Below are 22077 nucleotides of genomic sequence, written 5' to 3' on the forward strand. Positions count from 1 at the left end.
CGGTCACTGGAGATGCACTGGAGGCTAATAATGGATCTGCCATGTCTGTTCCTCCCATGTCTTCAGATACCCCTAAATCAAGCTGGGGAAAGTTGGTGATCTCAGGGGCTTCAAATCCATTACCATACCCATCAGGATCATGATCAAAACAAGTAGCAATCAGGACAGCTTGTCTCTTCCTGCATGTCAAACAAATATCTCTGCCCCCTCTCCTTTTTAGCCTGGAGGACGCGATGTACATTTCCAAAATGAATTTCAAATTTCAGTTCCTCAGACCACAGGACAGTTTTCCACTTCACCTCAGTGCATCGTAAAAGAGCTCGGGCCCAGAGAAGGTGGCGGTGTTTCTGGATATTGTTTATATCTGGTTTTAACTTGCATTTGTGGATGCAGTAATGAAGTGTTTTCACAGACGATGGTTTTCTGAAGTGTTCCTGAGCCCATACAGTGATTTCCACTACAGACACGTGTCTGCTTTTAATGCAGTGTCTCCTGAGGGCCTGAAGATCACAGGCATCCAATGTCAGTTTTCAGCCTTGTCTCTTGCATACAGAGATTTCTCCAGAATCTCTGAATCTTTTAATGATATTATGACCATAGATGATATGATCCCCAAATTCTTTGCAATTGAGGAACGTTATTCTTAAGTTGTTGTACCATTTGACCATGCAGTCTTTCACGGAGCAGTGAACCCCGTCCATCTTTACTTCTTTCTGAGAGACTCCGCCTCTCTGGGATGCTCTTTTTATACCCAATCATGTTATTGACTTGTTGCCATTTAACATACTTGTTGTTATGAATATTTTTAACATTACACAACTTTATCAGTCTTTTGTTGCCCCCGTCCCAACTTTTTGAAACATGGTACTGGCACTAAATTCAAAATAAGCGCATGTTTTTCAAAAAACAATGAAATTTCTCAGTTTCAACATTTGCTATGTTGTCTTTGTACTATTTTCATTGAACTATCGGGCTTCCATGATTTGCAAATCATTGCATTGTTTTTATTTACATTTCACACAGCTTCCCAACTTTGTAGCTCATCTGGCTGCAGGCCAGGCCGGTTGAGCTTATGCGATCATGCGTTGTCCATCCATCATCATCTGTCCACAATTTACAAAAATCGCGACTACTACTCCTACAGGATTGATCGGATTTTGATCAAACTCGTACAATGTTCCCCAGGTCATATTTACAATTTTATGGGTGTCTTGGCCGGTATGAGCCAGACTTGTAGTACTCGAGTTCAAGACTTGGACTCGAGTCCTACTCATGCCCTAATTTTAAAGACTTGTGACTTGACTCAGACTCGTGCATTAACTGCATTTGGACTCGTAAATTGGAGACGAGGACTTGGATTTTTTTTTGTAACATGCCATAATAATTGGGCATAAGATATTTGTGACCTACATTCATTTTTATACTAATCCCACGCAAGAGAATGCACATTCACCTGTTCGTACGTCTTGTTCAGGAACAAACTAACGTTAATGGCGCTAAAATGCCTGGAGAGACGCCGCTAGGATTGTCCGCTTTGCTTCTACAGACTTCTTGTGCAGTGGGAAAAAATGCACTGCTGTGTGTTCCATATGTAGAAGAACTATCGAGGAGACGACGGGGACAACCTCGAACTTCAATCGTCATTTGGTAAGACTCCACCCAGAGAAGGAAGTGACACGCTGTGTTCATCGCGCTGTTGATAGTGGGTGGGGCTTGCTTGCTGAGTGATGAACTAGCTAGTGTTAACCCTCTCTCATGTTATTGGCTCTGCTGATAGTGGGCGGGGCTTGCTGAGTGATGAACAAGCTTTTTATCTGTAGCCTGTTAACTAAAATGGGGCAGTCGAGCAGTAAAATTAGTCCAGCACAGTAGCAGAGACGGTTTTACGTAAAGGAAGTAACAGCCACCGTCACATGACGCAGATGGAGTCTTGTTCTCGGACTCGACTGCAGCACTGGCATGAGCTACAGCCTCACTGAGGCTATTTTTTGGAATTGGGGTTGTCTGTTACCTAATGTTATTGCTCCTGGTCGTTTTATGGAAGGTAAAATGTGTCTAATCTTTCCAGAAACTGGTATACACAGTCTGTTAAAAATATTACTCATATTGCAGGTTTGAATGGAACTAAAATCCCAGAGATACACCAGTAATAATTATATTACGACACCGTCTTTGAATAGGGCCTTTGTAGATTATAACGTAGAAGGGATTAACACAGTGCTTACATCCCTGACAATGAATGAATGAAAGCTTTTGTGGACAGTTTAGTTTTCGTACTCTAACAAATCTTACTGGTCTCCACAAAGCCTCCAGTAACTTTTTAATATAGATTAGAGCAGGGGTTTTCAAAGTGTGGGAGAGTCCGCCCCCCCTCAGAGAGCAAATAAACAACAGCGCCCCCCCACCACAATTTTTGTTGTTGCTATTCCATTCGTATTTAAAAAAAAAAAATGGTTGTTGTACACTTTTTTCTTTTACACATTTTAAACATCTGTGCTTTTTGAAAACATCTTTTTTTACACATTTAAAACATATGAGCTTTATTAAAACCTCTTTTTTTACACATTTAAAACATCTGTGCTTTTTTAAAAACCTCTTTTTTTACACATTTTAAACATCTGTGCTTTTTTTTAAAACATCTTTTTTACACATTTTAAACATCTGTGCTTTTTAAAACATCTTTTTTACACATTTTAAACATCTGTGCTTTTTTTTAAAACCTTTTTTACACATTTTAAACATCTGTGCTTTTTTTAAAACATCTTTTTTACACATTTTAAACATCTGTGCTTTTTTTAAACATCTTTTTTACACATTTTAAACATCTGTGCTTTTTTTTAAACATCTTTTTTACACATTTTAAACATCTGTGCTTTTTAAAACATCTTTTTTACACATTTTAAACATCTGTGCTTTTTTTTTAAACATATTTTTTTTTACACATTTTAAACATCTATGCTTTTTAAAACATCTAGCACCTCTTGGCAGACAACACACTGTGGCAGTGGAGCATCTTCAGGTCCAGTCCATGAAAATCCAAACTTTAAATAATCGTGGTCATACTTCCTTCTTTTTTTGCTTGGCCCAGACTCTGTCTCCTCACTCACTGTAGCTTTAGGTACTAAAAATCGATCCATTTTGTCTCTGGCAAAGGCTAGCTGAAGTTCGCTAAATGTCCACAATAGTAACTTATTCTGGTTTATTTTTCCTCACGTTGCGCCCCCTGTGAAGAACTCTGGCGCCCCCTAGGGGAGGCGCGCCCCACACTTTGAAAAGTCCTGGATTGGACAATCACATGAGCAATTCATAAACCCAGAAAATGCAGCCTTTATTTAAAAGTCACAGGCATCAATGAACAACACATTCAGTTTAAACATCCTGCTTATTTTCCTGAGTTAGAACATCTACACAAATATTCTGACAAACAGACCTGAGTGGCTTCACTGTTCGTTGTTTACATAAAAACAGTTTGTTTGCTTTCATAAACCTGTACATCGACATTGAAAAAATTCTCCACACATCCAGGAATATTTGGCCGATATTTATTTATGGCATCACACATCCACTTTCTCACGTTATCTAAACAGAAATGTGTGTGTTTAAGCCTCTGGATGTGACCGAGGATCAGATGTGTTCAATTAACTCCAGTTATAGCTCGGTTTCTGAGCTTATATTGGCACGTTGACCACCAGATGGTGCTGTAGTTGTTGTTTTTTTCCCCCCTTGCTAAAGATTTGTAAACCTAAAGTACTGAGCAATAAACATGTCTGTGCTGGTGATCATGTTTTCCACCTAGGTATTTTTTGGACCCATGTGGCCAAAAGTGCATTTTTTTTCCCATGACTGGCACACGTCTGGGTGAAAGTCGGCTTCGAAAATCAAATGCCATTGTGCCTAACGGTGTGTAACATTTGAAAGCACACTTAGGCCTGTTTGATTTCTGTCAGTATTAGCCATATTAGTGTTTTATTCTGCGAAGCTTTGCACCACTTTCACCCAACACCCTGTAGTGTCAATCACTGAGGTACATGTTACAAATGATCTTGTATTACAAATGTCACAAAATAAAACATTCACGTAGTATTAAATCTTTTTGTCATATTACACATCTAACGTAAGTAACACAACATTTAAGCATAGTCTCTTTCTACAACAAACACAGTCAGTATAGTGGTGTTTTTCCCCCGTCGTTTTCAACGGACAGCGTGTTCCCCAGGCCTCGCGGTTTACACACCGTAATTGTCATGTGACTTTACATGCAAAAGGCAGAGCAGCTTGATGCGATGCAGTCCAGCCTCTTCACTGCTTCATTTTCTTTGAAGAATGAAACATCTTTACTTTGAACACATCCCAAAGATAGTTGAACCCAAACGAGCGCGAGTCTTGCATACTTGTTACTGTGCTGTCGTGTTTGAGGTTTGAAAATATTTCTTTCTTTTTAGGAAAGGTTCACAGGGCATCTGATTGAGACTCGGTTGCACATTGGACCCGTGCTTTGGCAGGACATGAGTAAAATGTGATGCAGACAAAGTTTTCTACTTTCATGTGGGAGCGAGCAGTTAGATATGAAGCTTGCGAGACAAAGAAAGCCCACGCTGATTGATGTGAATATGTGGTGGTGCATGATACATTTACAGCATACTTAGTAACTGCCTGGCCAGGGTTATGATGGTTTAAATTAAGCTACGAATTTGTTTGTATTTTGCTGAACAGAACCGATTAAATTCATTCGAAAACATTCCAAGCAGGTACAAAGATTAATAATTGACTGGTTTTAAAATGCAATCCTGTCTTGCATCAGTCTAATCGAGACCAATTATGAACTCGAGTCTTCTGTCCAAGCTGGAATTCTCATACCATGCTCATACATGTCAACCTTTGGTCAATCAAACCTGTATAACCAACCTCCAAAATCTGTATTTCCCTTATAAAATCCTTATAAGATGCAAATTAAAATAATTTACCTAAAATTTGAATGATAATTAACAATGATATATCCCAGTTACTTTTTATTCAATATTAATAACAATAAACCTTCAGAATGAATACAAAGCTCCAATGTTTGACAAAAACACAAAGTGTTATCAGCGTAGTTACGAAGGAAATACTTCGTTGTTTGGAGACAGGTTTCACCGAGCGGCTATTATGCGCGAGGCTTCATATTAGCCACAAAGTCAGGAAAATCTGTTCGTAAAATTACGTTATAATGACCAAATACAATGAAAAGTATTTTTCCAGTCTCACCTGTGAAAGGTAATCCCATGTGATCTCGTTTGGACGGTAAACCTGTTGGTACAGTTAAACGCAGCACATGAATGAGGCATCTTTATTCTCGGCTACTGTCTAGACGCTATACCAGAGACGGTTGAAGAATCTCCACTTTGCCACATCCAATATGGCGGCGAGGATGACATGTGATTCTACGCAGAAGGCGGCGTCTATGTTTATATGTCTATGACTTCCTGGTTGGCAGGATTCTCGCAATGCGGTGTGCGCATGATCAAAAGTGGAACGAAGTCTCGCTACCACAAGATAACGCACGATTTCATAAGACTCTTTACTGGCTGCCTGTGGTGTACGGTACGTTTGTAAATGTTATGCGCTCTTTTATCATCGTGGGAATTGATTATAGCTCTAAATAAATATTGAAGTTTTTTTAAAGAATCCGTATAACTTTATTTGTACGCCCGTATACTACGTTTATTGAATCAAATCCGTATAAAATATGGACATTCCGTATAGGTTGACATGTATGCATGTTGAAAGTGTTGGGATTATTACCTCCGCCAAGGAGGTTATGTTTTCGGTAGCGTTGGTTGGTTGGTTGGTTTGTCTGTTAGCAACATTACGGAAAAAGTAATGAACGGCTTGCTCGGAAATTTTTTCCAGAGGTGTGACTGGGCACAAGTAACAATCCATTAAATTTTGGCGGTGATCCGGATCACCTTCTGGATCCCGGATTTTTTTAGACGATTCATTTTTTCCCCATTGAAATGAATGGGCGCGCGACGCAAAAAACAGATTTTTCCTTCTGTAGGCCAGACTGTAAGGTGTAAAGTCATGAAACATGGTACACTGATAGAGGAGTGGACTCTGATTGATTTCATCAAGTTTCATGTTGGTACGTCTCACGCTCTAGCGCCACCAACTGATCAGTCTTACATGCGTTCATGCACGTAACTTTTGAGCCATATGTCCGATTTTCATAAGTCTGGTGCTGTTGGAATCCTTGGAGCTAGACGATTCCAACGTATGCTATGACGTCATTCTCCGCCTAATCAGATTTTCCGTCATTTTGAATTTTGTCCAAAGTGAAGGTAGAGTGACCCTGGCCACATGTTTTGTCCGATCATCACGAAACTTGGCACGTGTGATCTCCAGTCCATGCCTAATGAATGATAATCGTTTCGCTCTCATGTCGAAGCGTTCGCCCGTGGCAGCCAATCAAAATCGATGGCGAAGCCACCAAACAGGAAGTGAGCTCATATCATGGAAATGCTTTGACATATCAAGATCATATTTACTGGCATGACTTTGGACACCATCCAAACTACCCTCATCAAATATGGTGTCATTTGGCTACTCGGGGGCGTCACAATTAGCAAAAACGTATTTTGGCTCATATCTCAGAAACGCTTTGACATATCAAGACCATGTTTGTTGAAATGACTTTCGGCACCGGTTCATGTACCCTCATCAAATTTGGTGTCATTTGGTCACTAGGGGGCGCCACAATGAGCAAAAAACGTGTTTTGGGTCATATCTCTTTACGGATTTAGAATTACATCTACATTTTCATGTTAGTGATGCTCTGGGATGTCCCTGTAAAGAACCTTGCCAGCCTGTCATCTCCGTATGAGAATCCGCCTTGTGTCGGCCAAACTTTCGCGTGTTGACACAAAACTTGTCGTGTGGGCGTGCGGTCGCCATGGCGGCACACCTGAGCAAGCACACTTTTGCATTTTCTCCGGAAATGCATTCTAGTTATTGTTATTATTATTACCTCCGCCAAGGAGGTTATGTTTTCAGTAGCGTTGGTTTGTTTGTTGCTTTGTCTGTTAGCAAAGTAATGAACGGATTGCTCTGAAATTTTTTCCAGAGGTGTGACTGGGCACAAATAACAATCCATTAAATTTTGGCGGTGATCCGGATCACCTTCTGGATCCCGGATTTTTTAAAGGATTCTTGGCAGAGGTCTGCGCTCTCCGAGTGCTTTTCTAGTTACTGTCTGGTTTAGGCCACACCCACATCAGGTTTGAAGCTGAATACAATCATTCATCATGTCTACCTCATCTGTCGGTCGCAGGGGAAGCTGGAGCCAATCCCAGCTTACTTCAGGCGAGACTCGGGGTGCACCCTGGGTAAGTCATCAATCTATTAAAGCTGAATACAGATACGGCTATTTGGAGTAATAAACTGATGCAGATAGCATAAGATGATCTGTGATTTTCACCACTATTACAAAACTTGCAGACCCCTGGCTAGGCTTCATGTCCTTGAACCCCACTTTTGAAAACCAGTGACCTAGAGTTTGGTGTTTCTTCAGCTGTTTGAAAAAAATCCCAATCAGACTGAGTAAAAGTAAACCTGATCTGCTTTTAAGCGAAGCTGCATTTATCCCAGAGCATAACCTACTGCCATTGTACAATCAAACAACACTACCGGGTAGCATGGTGGTGTAGTGGTTAGCACTGTTGCCTCACAGCAAGAAGGTTCTGGGTTCAAGCTCAGTGGCCAATGGGGGCCTTTCTGTGTAGGTTTCCTCCGGGTGCTCTGGTTTCCCAGACATGCAGGTTAGGTTAATTGGTGGCTCTAAATTGACCGTAGGTGTGAATGGTTGTGTCTCTCTATGTATCAGCCCTGCGACGACCTGGTGGCTTGTCCAGGGTGTACCCCGCCTTTCACCCATAGTCAGCTGGGATAGGCTCCAGCTTGCCGGCGATCCCGCACAGTGATGGATAATGGATGGAATGGAACAATGCTGGTGGTTGGTTTGACCTAATGTTTAGTCCCTTGAGCTTGTGTTAAAATAATATTAAAAGTGTATACTTTGAGATGTATTTAAACATTCTCTAGCTATTTTATAAGTAGCAGCAACCTCAGTGCTACAAGTGGCCATGTTATCAGGTACGGTAACTATCATATAGGGCACTTTGTAGCTGCACAATTACTTACTATAGCGTATATGTAGCTATGCACAGTTTGTCAGACATTTTAGGCTGGATAAACGTGTTGCATTGTTTTGTCTCCCCCCCCCTTCCTGACAGCATCTCACAGACTAGGAATTGGGGTTAGGCTGACAGGAAGAGTCCGATCAGATCCAACTCCATCCTTCACATTTCTACTTGTACCCCTGCTCCGGGTTTTTTTTTTTTTTAAATACTAGTTTACTTTTATCTATCCGTATCGCCATCTGTTTGAAACACCCTTTTTCTCAGCAACCACACATCATAGCCACTTGGTACTAAACTTCAGCTTGGGGTTCTATACCGTGTACAGTGTTTTCAGGTCTGTTGCACATCAACTTCCTGTTTACTGACAATGTATTTCTGAAAAACACACGGTGGATTTACAAAATCTTCGTAACACTTTTCTTAGCAACTACAAATCACAGCTGCTTGATATTTGGTACCGAGCTTCAGCTTGGGGGTCTATACCGTGTATACCGTTTTCAGGACTGTTGCACATCGACTTCCTGTTTACCAACTGAATATATTTATGAAACATATAGCGTGGATTTGCAAAATCTTTAACACTTTTCTCAACAACTACAAACTTTTAATTTACTTGTTTCAGGGTTAATTATTTGTTGAAGTCAACATTCAAAAGTGTTCTATTCCTTTGATTGCTTGTGTTCTAAGTGAGAGCGGGACTATATGTAAGTGAGCAGTAGCTCACAGTTGATCTTGTGTTCTGCCTCACCTACTAATCTCACAAAACCTATAAAACTTGCTGTAGTGAATTCATGTTGAATCAAGGGCTTCCCTCTCCAAGCCACCCCAATTTCCTGTAGTCTGTGATCGGCGTGTGCTTGATGTCTTTAACCGTTTCAATCCCCCCCACCCATCTCTGCTTTACAGAATTAAAAGTATATTTCATTTGCTACAAATGAAGCTTGGAGGATTTTCAAACATTTCCCTGTATTTCTGCCATGTGTGGATTTGCTTAAAGTGCATATTAAGGGTAAATTCAGGAGCAAGATCAGTGTAATTCTCCTATTTTATATTAAACTTTGGTCAAATATCTGTAACATTTTTTTACCTTACGCAATACCAGAAAAATTCAGTTGAAATCAAGTCATTTGAGGCGAATTGGTCCGCCTCTGAAAAAACTCGCCATTTGGATTTCCGTGACGTCGCGTGCAGGACGCCTCCTGAATCCTACGTCAGCGCTGGTTTGCTTATGAGAAAACGACCTGGTGGTTTTCCGCAAATTTCTCCAACATTCTCACAGGAGGGTGTCGCAACACCAGTCTTGATGGGATTAGTACTCATCATTTCCCAAAAGCCCGGACAGTGAGAGAGAAACGGGAGCGCTTGGTCTACACAGGCTGTGCACTGAAACCGTGCAAAGCTCTCGCAGCCTGCTGGCGCTTCCGCAGGTAACGTCACGATTCTGGCTCCAGACTCTCTTGGGATTTTTTCAGACAGGTTTTATTTTATTTTTTTCTGCTGTAGACAGATGGCCTTGTGCAAAATTACCCTTCTGGATGAGTGTGTAAAGGGACATACTTTCATATAAAAAAAAAAATGAAACTGGTCCAGAATATGCCCTTTAAGCAGCTGATGGTCACTGGTTACATGGACCATTTGGAGTTGCTTAGTTACACTGGATGAAGATCTTCGCTAATAGGCACTCGCTGGTAGTGTTCCTTTCTCTAATTAGCAGTGTATCTTGTTAAAATGCCTAATGGTTAGAGAAGCAGCTTTGGGACCAAAAGGTCACCAGTTCAATTCCCTGGACCAGCAGGAATGGCTTGAATAAGGCACCTAACCCCCAACTGCTCCCCAGGCTGCCCTGGGGATGTTGTTCATCATTCTGGATAAGAGCGTCTGCTAAATGCCTGTAATGTAATGAACAACCTTGTAGTCGTTGAGCCAACTCATGGTAAAGCTGCTGGAATGCTGCATTAGCACACTACATGCCTCGCGTCGTCCAACAGTACTAAAGACATCCACAGACAACCCTGTGCTACATAGCTGTGAGGGTTAAGATGCTCTGGTCTGTTCTGAGGTGCGACCTCTGGTACAAGGGTCAGCACGGTCTGCTCACAATCTCCAGAACTAGGGGAGACATTTCGGGCTGGACGTCCTGAATCTGCAGCACCTGTTTCGTGTGTTCCTCGTTCAGTGTCCTCATTTCAGCCAGGCAAGCCATGACTCTTGGCAACAGCAATCTGGCAGAGAGAGAAAGGGTCAAAGGTCAGAGGATGCTTCATGTCTGTGGAGGTAGTTGCGTATAACAGCTTGGAAGGAATGTTCAGTGTCAAATAAAATTGGAATTGCAAAACCTTGCATCAAGTTAATTTCAAAGACGACACAGTGTGAAAAATGCTAAGTGTGAGACGCTCTCCATTTCGGCGTTTTACACTGTCCTTTAATTAATCAGACGTTTTACTTGGGTTTTTTTTGTAGATTAGGTGTAAGCACATTAATTAGGCTAGAACACGGGTTTCTTACTGTTTCTGTGGGTCGCTCCGCTTCACACTAATGTAGGTGTTTAGTGTGAGCGTTAATGTCTCCTGAAGCTCATCAACCACACTGTGTTGCGTCACACCCGGCCGGTCTGAACACACCACACACACACAAAAAAAAAAACAACACACTGTGAATCCTTAAAGGCTGGGTCACTGTCCATTTTCACGGCACTACCAACTAATTTTTGTACAAAATTCCATTTCTGTACCCTTAAGACAAACCGCCGAACTAACCAGACAGTTAATGTGTTGGCTTTCACCGACACTCCTTCAGCATCACAAGTAGTAAAATGGTCAAATAGTGTATATTAAGTCAACCGTTTGCCTTTATGATATGGAGCTTGGTCTGAAGCTGACAAACATCAAGTTCATATTTTAATTGTATACATGCCACAGTAAATATTTTTTGTGATTAATAAATGTGTTTTTCCCCCAGATGCTTCAACTTTGGCCTAATTCACCTAAATAAATATCTTTATATTTGAAGGCATTACGTTTTTGGGTTGTTCATCCATACATCCATCTGAGAAGTTAAGCACAAGGCTGAATACGAGATGAGACCATTTTATTTATTTTCACTGTATAACTATGACTATGTGAAAGTACCGTAAGTAACATTTCATTATGACAAGCGGGAAGGACGCTATCAAAGAAAAACTATTTCGGCTATTTGACCTTACTGTGACCTTGATCCTGCTTGGATTGATTCCAAAACAATTCTAAATCCGTGCAAATCCTACAAGCATTCAACCAGTCATGCTTGAGATATAGAGCTAACCGTAACCATGAGCAGCATGGATGGACAACCCAAAACTTCGTGGTAGAGGCATAGGAAATACACCACAGGAAATAAAAATTAAAGTGACCTGTTGTTCAAATAATCAAACCTCTTATGCAGATATTTTTGTGTGCTTCTAAGCTCCGTATTATAACAGCCTCCAAACAATTATATCTGAACAATTTATTTCGGCTTTGCTCAGTTTCAGTATTTAAAGCCACATTCCTTCTGGTGCAACTATTCTAACTTTGCTGAGAAGAATGGCCAAACATTTTCATTAATTAGTAAAGCGCACACATGTATTAATTCCCCCATTCGATCCCTGCAACCAGTATTTATTTATTTTTAAAACACCCAGAAATGGTTCAATAGAGGCAGCCATGAAGGTTAGAAAAGCAGCCTTGGGCCCAAAGAGTCGCCGGTTCGATTCCCGGGACCAGCAGGAAAAACGAGAGGGGAGTTGAGTGAATGAACCTCCCTCTGTATCATGAGGCTGAAGCACCCTTCAGCAAGGCGCCTAACCCCCAAAGCAGTAGGCAGCTATGCTACAGCACCTGGAGCGTTTGTGCACGCATGCTGCTTCAGATGGGTTACATTACATAACATACCCAGAGTACCTTGGGTGCCTTGCTCAAGGGCAATTTAGCCATTCCTGCTGCTCCAGGGAATTGAACCGGCAACCTTTTGGTCCTAAAGTTGCTTCTCTAACCGTAGGCCATGGCTTCTCTGTTACACACATGCCCCTTTTCCACCAAAGCAGTTCCAGGGCTGGTTCGGGGCCAGTGCTTAGTTTGGAACCGGGTTTTCTGTTTCCACTGACAAAGAACTGGCTCTGGGGCCAGAAAATCCGGTTCCAGGCTAGCACCAACTCTCTGCTGGGCCAGAGGAAAGAACCGCTTACGTCAGCGGGGGGGCGGAGTTGTTAAGACCGACAACAATAACAAGACCGCGAAAGATCGCCATTTTTAAGCGACGAGAAGCAGCAGCTGTACAAACACGAAGTCTCATCTCATTATCTGTAGCCGCTTTATCCTTCTACAGGGTCGCAAGCAAGCCGGAGCCTATCCCAGCTGACTACGGGCGAAAGGCGGGGTACACCCTGGACAAGTCGCCAGGTCATCACAAGGCTGACACATAGACACAGACAACCATTCACACTCACATTCACACCTACAGTCAATTTAGAGTCACCAGTTAACCTAACCTGCATGTCTTTGGACTGTGGGGGAAACCGGAGCACCCGGAGGAAACCCACGCGGACACGGGGAGAACATGCAAACTCCGCACAGAAAGGCCCTCGCCAGCCACGGGGCTCGAACCCGGACCTTCTTGCTGTGAGGCGACAGCGCTAACCACTACACCACTGTGCTGCCCACCAAACGCGAAGTCATCCATTATTATTATTGTTGCTGCTGCTGCTTCTTCCGTGTTGTTTTTGCTTTGATATTCGTGCCAAGGTTTATGTAAACGTAGCGCCGTAACTGACGTATACGGCGACGTAATGATGTGGCTCCGCTTAGCACCGCGAGCTATGGAAAAGCAAACTGGTTCTCACCTGGCTCGCAAGTTGAACGAGTTGTGAACCAGCACCAGCACTGGCCCCGAACCAGCCCTGGAACTGATTTGGTGGAAAAGGGGTAACAGAGGAGGAATTTCAAGTTTTGTATAGCACTTTTAACAACAGACATTGTTACAAAGCAGCTTTACAGAAAAAAGACTTTAAATATGACCTAATTTGTCCCCACTGAGCAAGCCTGTGGCAAGGAAAAACTCCCTCAGACGAATTTCACTGTGCTTGTGACAAATAAAGGCCGCTTCTTCTTCTTAAACTCCTCTGTATATAAAGATTAGGGTCAGGTTGATCTGACTTAAGTCACTGTAACAACACTTGTAGCATAGTGTGTGTAAACGTGTGCAGTGTACCTGGTGAGAAGAGTGAAATTGCCTGCATCAGGACATACTCTTCCTCATGTAAGTGCAGCCTGCGCAGCGCGTAATGGAACTTCAGGAGAGGGTCCAACAGGTGGCGCTGAAAACCAGCTGTTAAGATGTAGCAGAGAGAGAAAAGTCAAAGCTGATGGGGAGGACGACTGCAAGCAGATAAATCAGTGTCACGTGTCTGACATGCAGTGTAGGACTCGCAGCAATTTTACATGGTCACCCCTTTTTATCCTTCAAGTACTTGGTCGTTGTTAAGGCACAACAAAATTTCTTTTGTGCTGGTCCCAAAGGTGCAAAAAGTTAATAAATAAATAACTTCGTAAATACCTGAGAGCTAAGAAAGGTGATATGTAAATCAAGCAATATGTACAGGTTATGGATTGAATAGAAAAACAACGTATTGCACACGTCATATCTCAGACTGTAGAGATATCAGAGTTCAATAAGTTCATTGCAGTTGAAAGGAAACTGTTTTTAAGCCTGTTGGTGCGTGTGCGTATAGATCTGAAGCGTCTGCCTGATGGGAGGAGCTTAAACAAGTGATGTGCGGGGTGAGTGACGTCGTTTATAATATTTGTGGCCCTTCTGACGCAGCAGATCCAGAGATGGCAACTCGATGCCAATGATGTCCTGTGCAGTCTTCACAACATGCTGTAGGGCTTTTCTGGCAGCTTTGGTGCAGCTGCTGTACCAGGTGGTCCTACAGTTCATTAATATGCTTTCTATGGTGCACCTATAGAAATTGACCAGCAGCTTCTGGGGGACGTTGACTCTCCTTAATCTCCTCAGAAAGTAGAGTCGTCATTATACTTTGCCTACTACCACTGAGGTGTTATCAGTCTGGGAGAGGTCCTCTGTGATGGTCACTCCCAGAAACCTGAAGCTGGAGACTCTCTCCACAGCCTCTGCTCTGATGGTTACTGGGCTGTGTACTATCTTTTTGGAGGTCCTGAAGTCCACAATGGTCTTCTTGGTGTTCAAGACCAGGTTGTTGGTGTCACACCACGCTGCCAGGTTCTGAGCCTCCTCTCTGTATGCAGCTTCGTTGTAAAAAAAAAAATTAACCCTCTGGAGTCTGAGGGTATTTTCTGGCGCACTAATGATTTTGGTCTGCTCTGATTTTGTTGTCAAGTTCAGCTACAATAATCTCTGTAGTATGTACAGTTAGGTCCATATATATTTGGACACTGACACAAATTGTTTTTTTACCTGTTTACTGAAACATATTCAGGTTATAGTTATATAATGGACATGGACATAAAGTCCAGACTTTCAGCTTTCATTTGAGGGTATCCACATTAAAATTGGATGAAGGGTTTAGGAGTTTCAGCTCCTTAACATGTGCCACCCTGTTTTTACAGGGACCAAAAGTAACTGGACAATTAACTCAAAGGCTATTTCATGGGCAGGTGTGGGCAATTCCTTCGTTATGTCATTCTCAATTAAGCAGATAAAAGGCCTGGAGTTGATTTGAGGTGTGGTGCTTGCATTTGGAAGATTTTGCTGTGAAGAAAACATGCGGTCAAAGGAGCTCTCCATGCAGGTGAAACAAGCCATCCTTAAGCTGCGAAAACAGAAGAAAAAAAAACATCCGAGAAAGTGCTATAATATTAGGAGTGGCAAAATTTACAGTTTGGTACATCCTGAGAAAGAAAGAAAGCACTGGTGAACTCATCAATGAGCAATTCCAGCGTTATGGACGTGACACTTGAACTCAAAATGGCAACAAATGACCCAGTGCATGTTTTATTGTCTCCCAGTATTTAAACAGGTGTTGCATATTTTAAGGCTGTACCATACTGGAGAAGTGATAGAACAAGAACAATTCCCATAGTACATCTCGGGCATGCCAGAAAATGCCAATAAAAGATGCGTTATGGATGTGACAGAAAAAGTATCACTTTTCTTGGGTGACTGTACGTTTTTATCAAACTCTGTGAAATTGTAAACCTAATGTCGAAATGGAGATATCCATTTGATAGAGGGGTCCAAGGTGAATATTAAAAAATCTTTGTTTAAAATATTTTGTATTTCATGCAGAGTTTCGGAAGGAGAAGTCAGCGTTATGGATGTGACGCGTCTGAAATAGACATGGCATACGTTTAGAAAATCAGCAATTTAACCACCATAACCCTTTGAAAAACTCTCTAAATATCAGCTAAAACTATCAAAGTTCTTAAATAATATTTAGGATAGCTATTGTTTTGCTGTTTTGTGGATTTTAGCATACATTTCTGTGGCTTGTGGCAATAATATAGAATTGTACATGATCAAAGTTAGCTTGGGGTTTACATTATAAGAAAGAAAGACTGACAGTGACATATTAGGTGATCAAAATATGTATTTATGTATGTATTTATTTGTTTATTGCCTAAGTGATATCTCTGGGAGTGGTTTTGATGTATTACATGTTGCTTTATTTTTGCATGGTGAGGTTGACATTTACATGGAATTGCCCCAATGCAAAAAGACCTGAACGCCCACAGAAGACAACAGTGGTGGATGATCGCAGAATAATTTCCATGGTGAAGAGAAACCCCTTCACAACAGCCAACCAAGTGAACAACACTCTCCAGGAGGTAGGCGTATCAATATCCAAATCTACCATAAAGAGAAGACTGCATGAAAGTAAATACAGAGGGTTCACTGCACGGTGCGAGCCACTCATAAGCCTCAAGAATAAAAAGGCTAGATTGGACTTTGCTAAAAAACATCTAAAAAAGCCAGCACAGTTCTGGAAGAACATTCTTTGGACAGATGAAACCAAGATCAACCTCTACCAGAATGATGGAAAGAAAAAAGTATGGTGAAGGCGTGGTACAGCTCATGATCCAAAGCATACCACATCATCTGTAAAACATGGCGGAGACAGTGTGATGGCTTGGGCATGCATGGCTGCCAGTGGCACTGGGTCACTAGTGTTTATTGATGATGTGACACAGGACAGAAGCAGCCGGATGAATTCTGAGGTGTTCAGAGACTTACTGTGTGCTCAAATCCAGCCAAATGCAGCCAAACTGATTGGTCGGCGTTTCATAATACAGATGGACAATGACCCAGAACATAAAGCCAAAGCAACCCAGGAGTTTATTAAAGCAAAGAAGTGGAATATTCTTGAATGGCCAAGTCAGTCACCTGATCTCAACCCAATTGAGCAGCATTTCACTTGTTAAAGACTAAACTTCAGACAGAAAGGCCCACAAACAAACAGCAACTGAAAACCGCTGCAGTAAAGGCCTGGCAGAGCATTAAAAAGGAGGAAACACAGCGTCTGGTGATGTCCATGAGTTCAAGACTTCAGGCAGTCATTGCCAACAAAGGGTTTTCAACCAAGTATTAGAAATGAACATTTTATTTACAATTATTTAATTTGTCCAATTACTTTTGAGCAGTGTTGGGCACGTTACTTTCAAAAAGTAATTAGTTATAGTTACTAGTTACTTTTCCCAAAAAGTAACTGAGTTAGTAACGGAGTTACTTTGTCATAAAAGTAACTAATTACCAGGGAAAGTAATTATTCCGTTACATTTTGTTCCCCCTCAAAAAAATCAAATTCAATTAGTGTAATTATAATAAAAGTGAATGTTAAATGTGTTTAATGACTGAAATGGACACTTAACAGAACCAGTTAGTAACATTATCTACACTATATTAATATTTTTGTGGGACAATGTGAGATAAGACATCTATCAAATGTAATATATTTTTGCAGTTATTAAAATTATGTTACTAATTACTGGCCACTGACGAGGACAAACGCTTTGTTCCTCGACATAATGTGCATTGCACGTAAACACTCTTGCCTTTTATTTCAAGTAATGAAAAGCACTGGCTGTATTTCCAGTGTGAAAGCGCAGTGCTGGGCTGACCGCTCGCCATCGCTGGCTCTTCCGATTGAAAGCGTGCGCAGTAGTGCAGTAGGCGTGGCCTACCTACATATGTTGTCCAAATCTACTCTGATTGGCTTACTGTGCCGTTGTCTCGTGTCTCCCCGCCCCACACTAAAGCAGAGTAAAGAAAGGCTGAACGAGCAGCGTGCCAGATGAGAACAGCTTTAATAAAGTAACGCATAGTATTTTATTGTAAGTAACGGGAACGGCGTTATAACGATGTAAAAAGTAATTAGTTAGATTACTCGTTACTAAAAAAAGTAACGCCGTTAGTAACGCCGTTTATTCTAACGCCGTTATTCCCATCACTGCTTTTGAGCCCCTGAAATGAAGGGATTGTGTTTAAAAAATGCTTTAGTTCCTCACATTTTTATGCAATCATTTTGTTCAACCCACTGAATTAAAGCTGAAAGTCTGAACTTCAACTGCATCTGAATTGTTTTGTTCAAAATTCATTGTGGTAATGTACAGAACCAAAATTAGAAAAATGTTGTCTCTGTCCAAATATTTATGGACCTAACTGTATGTCATGATTGTATTTGTTTAAAAAAAATGTAAAAAGCAGTTTTAGATGCGTGTTGGAATGTGTGGAAAAAACATGACCTTACCCATTCTGTTGAACCATTTTGATCACTTGAGGTGATTCTATTCAGTCTTGGGAATGTATCAAGCACAAAAACTTAAATCTGTTCCATTAATTCGGACACTTAACTGGCCATCAAAAAATTTGTCTTATTGTTTTGGAAGAAAGGGTTGGCAGTGGGAGGGATAAAAAAAAAATCCATTCCATTCAATGAGAAGAGTGGAAACCCTCCCACTGCCATCTCTTAATCCTATCAGATTAACTCTTAATCCCCTCAGGTCAAGTCACAGTGGGTAAGGCCATATCTCCCCCCCACACACATTTCTCAAACCGATTTTTACAACACCTTCATTTATCTGGTTTTTGACTATTCAGTGCCTTGAAATTTCCTCTTGTACCATTTTACTCAGTTCAGAGCCACAGCCAACTCCATTACACACTAATTCTGCTCCAACTCCAAATTTTACTCTCTAAACTCAAAATAGAGCAAAATTAACTATTTTTGAGCAAAATACTTTTAACTTTGGAAAAATCGCTTAGTCATTTTTCCTGCGTATGCACTACAGCGCACACATCAACCGATCTGCTCATCAGAAATAGAAGAAATATTTACACTTACTCGAGTTCATCTTTGGCTGGATCAAGTCGAAGTAAAAAATAAATGAAAGGCACCGCTCATAATCAGTGTCGCAGTTCTCAAGATTGAATTGAATCGCTGTCCTGAATCACCCGAAGGGCATAAAATCCGCATACCATCTCGCCACAGGTTTTACCTCCAAATAGCCTGAACTATGTCTGTTTACGGTGGGCGTTCCCACTGCGAAAGAGAAACCAATCAAAACCGAAAGTGATTATCCTGCCGTTACCACATGAATAGTCTTTTATGAATGTATAAGTGGGCGCTCAGCACTCTGACTCTGGTGTGACTGAGTAAGATGACAAGTTCTTTGTTTCATCCAAATTAGGTAATTTAAAAATTATAATATTATTTGGCAGTGGGCACATAGGAAAGTGTTAAGTATAAAGACTGTCAATGTGTTTATCATGCTTGTATGATAAAAACTCAAAGATATTTATCGAAATATATGACTCCCTCATTCTAAACCTGCCAAGTTTCGCCCTCAAAACTTTCGCCCCCAGAGAGTTAAGAAACCAAAACCTTACCTTAAGTCTCTCCCTGCCATAAGTCCTCTACGCTGGCTGACCAACCCCCTTGATACCTCAGCAGTACACCCATTGTGGGTTTCATCTATGTCAGGGTCTCTGGTTTCTGTAACATCTTTATTTTTTACAAGACAGGGCTGTTAACCCTGCACCTGACCTCCCCTCCAGTGGACCAGGCTTTCTCTCTGGGTTGTCCTTCCCGTAGACGATTGCATTTACCCTGCTAATGAGTTGCACCTACCCAGGTTTTCTTCTGGGTGTTCTCCCATAGCCTTTGGCTAACTAAAGCCATCCATCCACAAGGCAGTGGAGCCATTTGTCCCGTAGCTGGGAACCAGGTTTACAAGCATCAGGGCATATCCACACGCCGCTGGGCCACAAGGGCCATGCATCTAGGGGCATAGTCACCGCCAAGACCTTGTGCTTCTGCCTGGGTCTGCAGGGTACCCAGTTATCATCTACCACCTTGGGGAAGATCCCATATCTGGGTCACATAGGCCTTACTGTATGAGAGGCTATAACTGGTGGTGAAGGCTTATGAACTCCATGGTTCACAGCATTCTTGCCAGCCAGTGGCATAGCTGAGTGTGAGAGTGACAAGCACAGACACTCCAATACACATTGTACGCATCATACAGCCATTTGGTAGACAAGAAACCAAAAGTACTTGGGCAATCAGGCAGGTGTCCCCCCCCCCCCCCAAATTAAACAGATAAAAGGTTCAGAGTTCATTTCAAGTGTGACATTTGCATTTGGAATCTGCTGCTATGAACTAAATACTAAGTAGAAAAATCTGTCCCTAGCATTGAAGCAAGCCATGATTAGGTCCAAAAATCAAAATAAACCCATCAGAAAGATTGCAAAACATTAGGTGTGGCTCAATCAGCTACAACCCCGATTCCAAAAAAGTTGGGACAAAGTACAAATTGTAAATAAAAACGGAATGCAATGATGTGGAAGTTTCAAAATTCCATATTTTATTCAGAATAGAACATAGATGACATATCAAATGTTTAAACTGAGAAAATGTATCATTTAAAGAGAAAAATTAGGTGATTTTAAATTTCATGACAGCAACACATCTCAAAAAAGTTGTGACAAGGCCATGTTTCCCACTGTGAGACATCCCCTTTTCTCTTTACAACAGTCTGTAAACGTCTGGGGACTGAGGAGACAAGTTGCTCAAGTTTAGGGATAGGAATGTTAATCCATTCTTGTCTAATGTAGGATTCTAGTTGCTCAACTGTCTTGGGTCTTTTTTGCCGTATCTTCCGTTTTATGATGCGCCAAATGTTTTCTATGGGTGAAAGATCTGGACTGCAGGCTGGCCAGTTCAGTACCCGGACCCTTCTTCTACGCAGCCATGATGCTGTAATTGATGCAGTATGTGGTTTGGCATTGTCATGTTGGAAAATGCAAGGTCTTCCCTGAAAGAGACGTCGTCTGGATGGGAGCATATGTTGCTCTAGAACCTGGATATACCTTTCAGCATTGATGGTCTCTTTCCAGATGTGTAAGCTGCCCATGCCACACGCACTAATGCAACCCCATACCATCAGAGATGCAGGCTTCTGAACTGAGCGCTGATAACAACTTGGGTCGTCCTTCTCCTCTTTAGTCTGAATGACACGGCGTCCCTGATTTCCATAAAGAACTTCAAATTTTGATTCGTCTGACCACAGAACAGTTTTCCACTTTGCCACAGTCCATTTTAAATGAGCCTTGGCCCAGAGAAGACGTCTGCGCTTCTGGATCATGTTTAGATACGGCTTCTTCTTTGAACTATAGAGTTTTAGCTGGCAACGGCGGATGGCACGGTGAATTGTGTTCACAGATAATGTTCTCTGGAAATATTCCTGAGCCCATTTTGTGATTTCCAATACAGAAGCATGCCTGTATGTGATGCAGTGCCGTCTAAGGGCCCGAAGATCACGGGCACCCAGTATGGTTTTCCGGCCTTGACCCTTACGCACAGAGATTCTTCCAGATTCTCTGAATCTTTTGATGATATTATGCACTGTAGATGATATGTTCAAACTCTTTGCAATTTTACACTGTCGAACTCCTTTCTGATATTGAGCCAATATCAATTTATCAAATTATTGGCTCAATATCCTTTCTGATATTGAGCCAATGAAATGAGCCAATATTTGGCATGAAATTTCAAAATGTCTCACTTTCGACATTTGATATGTTGTCTATGTTCTACTGTGAATACAATATCAGTTTTTGAGATTTGTAAATTATTGCATTCCGTTTTTATTTACAATTTGTACTTTGTCCCAACTTTTTTGGAATCGGGGTTGTACTTGGTACAGTCTTAAAAAGAAAAAAACACACTGATAAACTCAAGAACACCAGAAGACTACAAAAAAACAACTGGGGTGATTGACCTGAATTCATTCCCTGGTGAAGAAACACCCCTTCACATTAGTTTGCCAAATCAAAAGCAACCTCCAGGAAGTAGGCATGTCTGAGTCAGTCAACGTCAACAATCGAGAGAAGACTTAACTAGAGTAAATACAGAGGGTTTAACACAAGATGTACCCATCAGTAAGCCTCAAAAATAAACATCTACCAAAAGTCTGTACAGTTCTAGAACGGCATCCTATAGACAGACAGGAAGAGAAGAGTGTGGGGGAAGAGGACGAGATGCTCATGAGTCGAATCGTACCACCAAATCTTATGGTGTGGCTGTATACGGCTGCTAAATGATCTGGTTCCCTTGTATTTATTGATATGACAGCTGACAAAATCAGCAGGATAAAGTGTACAGTGCTGTGAAAAAGTATTCCCCCCCTCCATTTTTGCTTATTTGTCACACTTAAATGTTTTAGATCATCCAGGTAAGTCTAATGTAAGATAAAGACAAAGTAAGTAAACGCAAAATGCAGCTTTTAAATGATCACTATTGAAGTAAAGGGTTAATCAAAACCTCTATCATCCATGCGAAAAAGTAATTGCCCCCTTAAACCTCATAACTGGTTGGGCCACCCTTGGTGGCAACAACTGCAATTAAATGTTT

The 22077-nt window shown here is 41.5% G+C and overlaps 1 protein-coding gene across 3 annotated transcripts in view; it reads right to left on the reverse strand.

Annotated features, from left to right (window-relative positions):
• Positions 1–2725: 2725 nt before the first annotated feature.
• The window catches only part of nr1i2 (nuclear receptor subfamily 1, group I, member 2), a 95621-nt gene continuing 76269 nt past the window's right edge, over positions 2726–22077 (reverse strand). For 2 of the 3 annotated variants that reach the window (XM_060930416.1, XM_060930415.1), the window contains exons 7-9: positions 13398–13514; positions 10680–10785; positions 2726–10396 (exon numbers count right to left, since the gene is read on the reverse strand). In XM_060930416.1, coding sequence (XP_060786399.1) covers positions 10255–10396; positions 10680–10785; positions 13398–13514 — 365 coding nt within the window. In that variant the 3' untranslated portion in view covers positions 2726–10254. The remainder of the gene's footprint in view (positions 10397–10679; positions 10786–13397; positions 13515–22077) is intronic. The other variant, XM_060930417.1, reaches the window with a different exon arrangement.

The sequence above is a fragment of the Neoarius graeffei genome, chromosome 9, assembly GCF_027579695.1.
Source record: "Neoarius graeffei isolate fNeoGra1 chromosome 9, fNeoGra1.pri, whole genome shotgun sequence".
Lineage (NCBI taxonomy): Eukaryota > Metazoa > Chordata > Actinopteri > Siluriformes > Ariidae > Neoarius > Neoarius graeffei.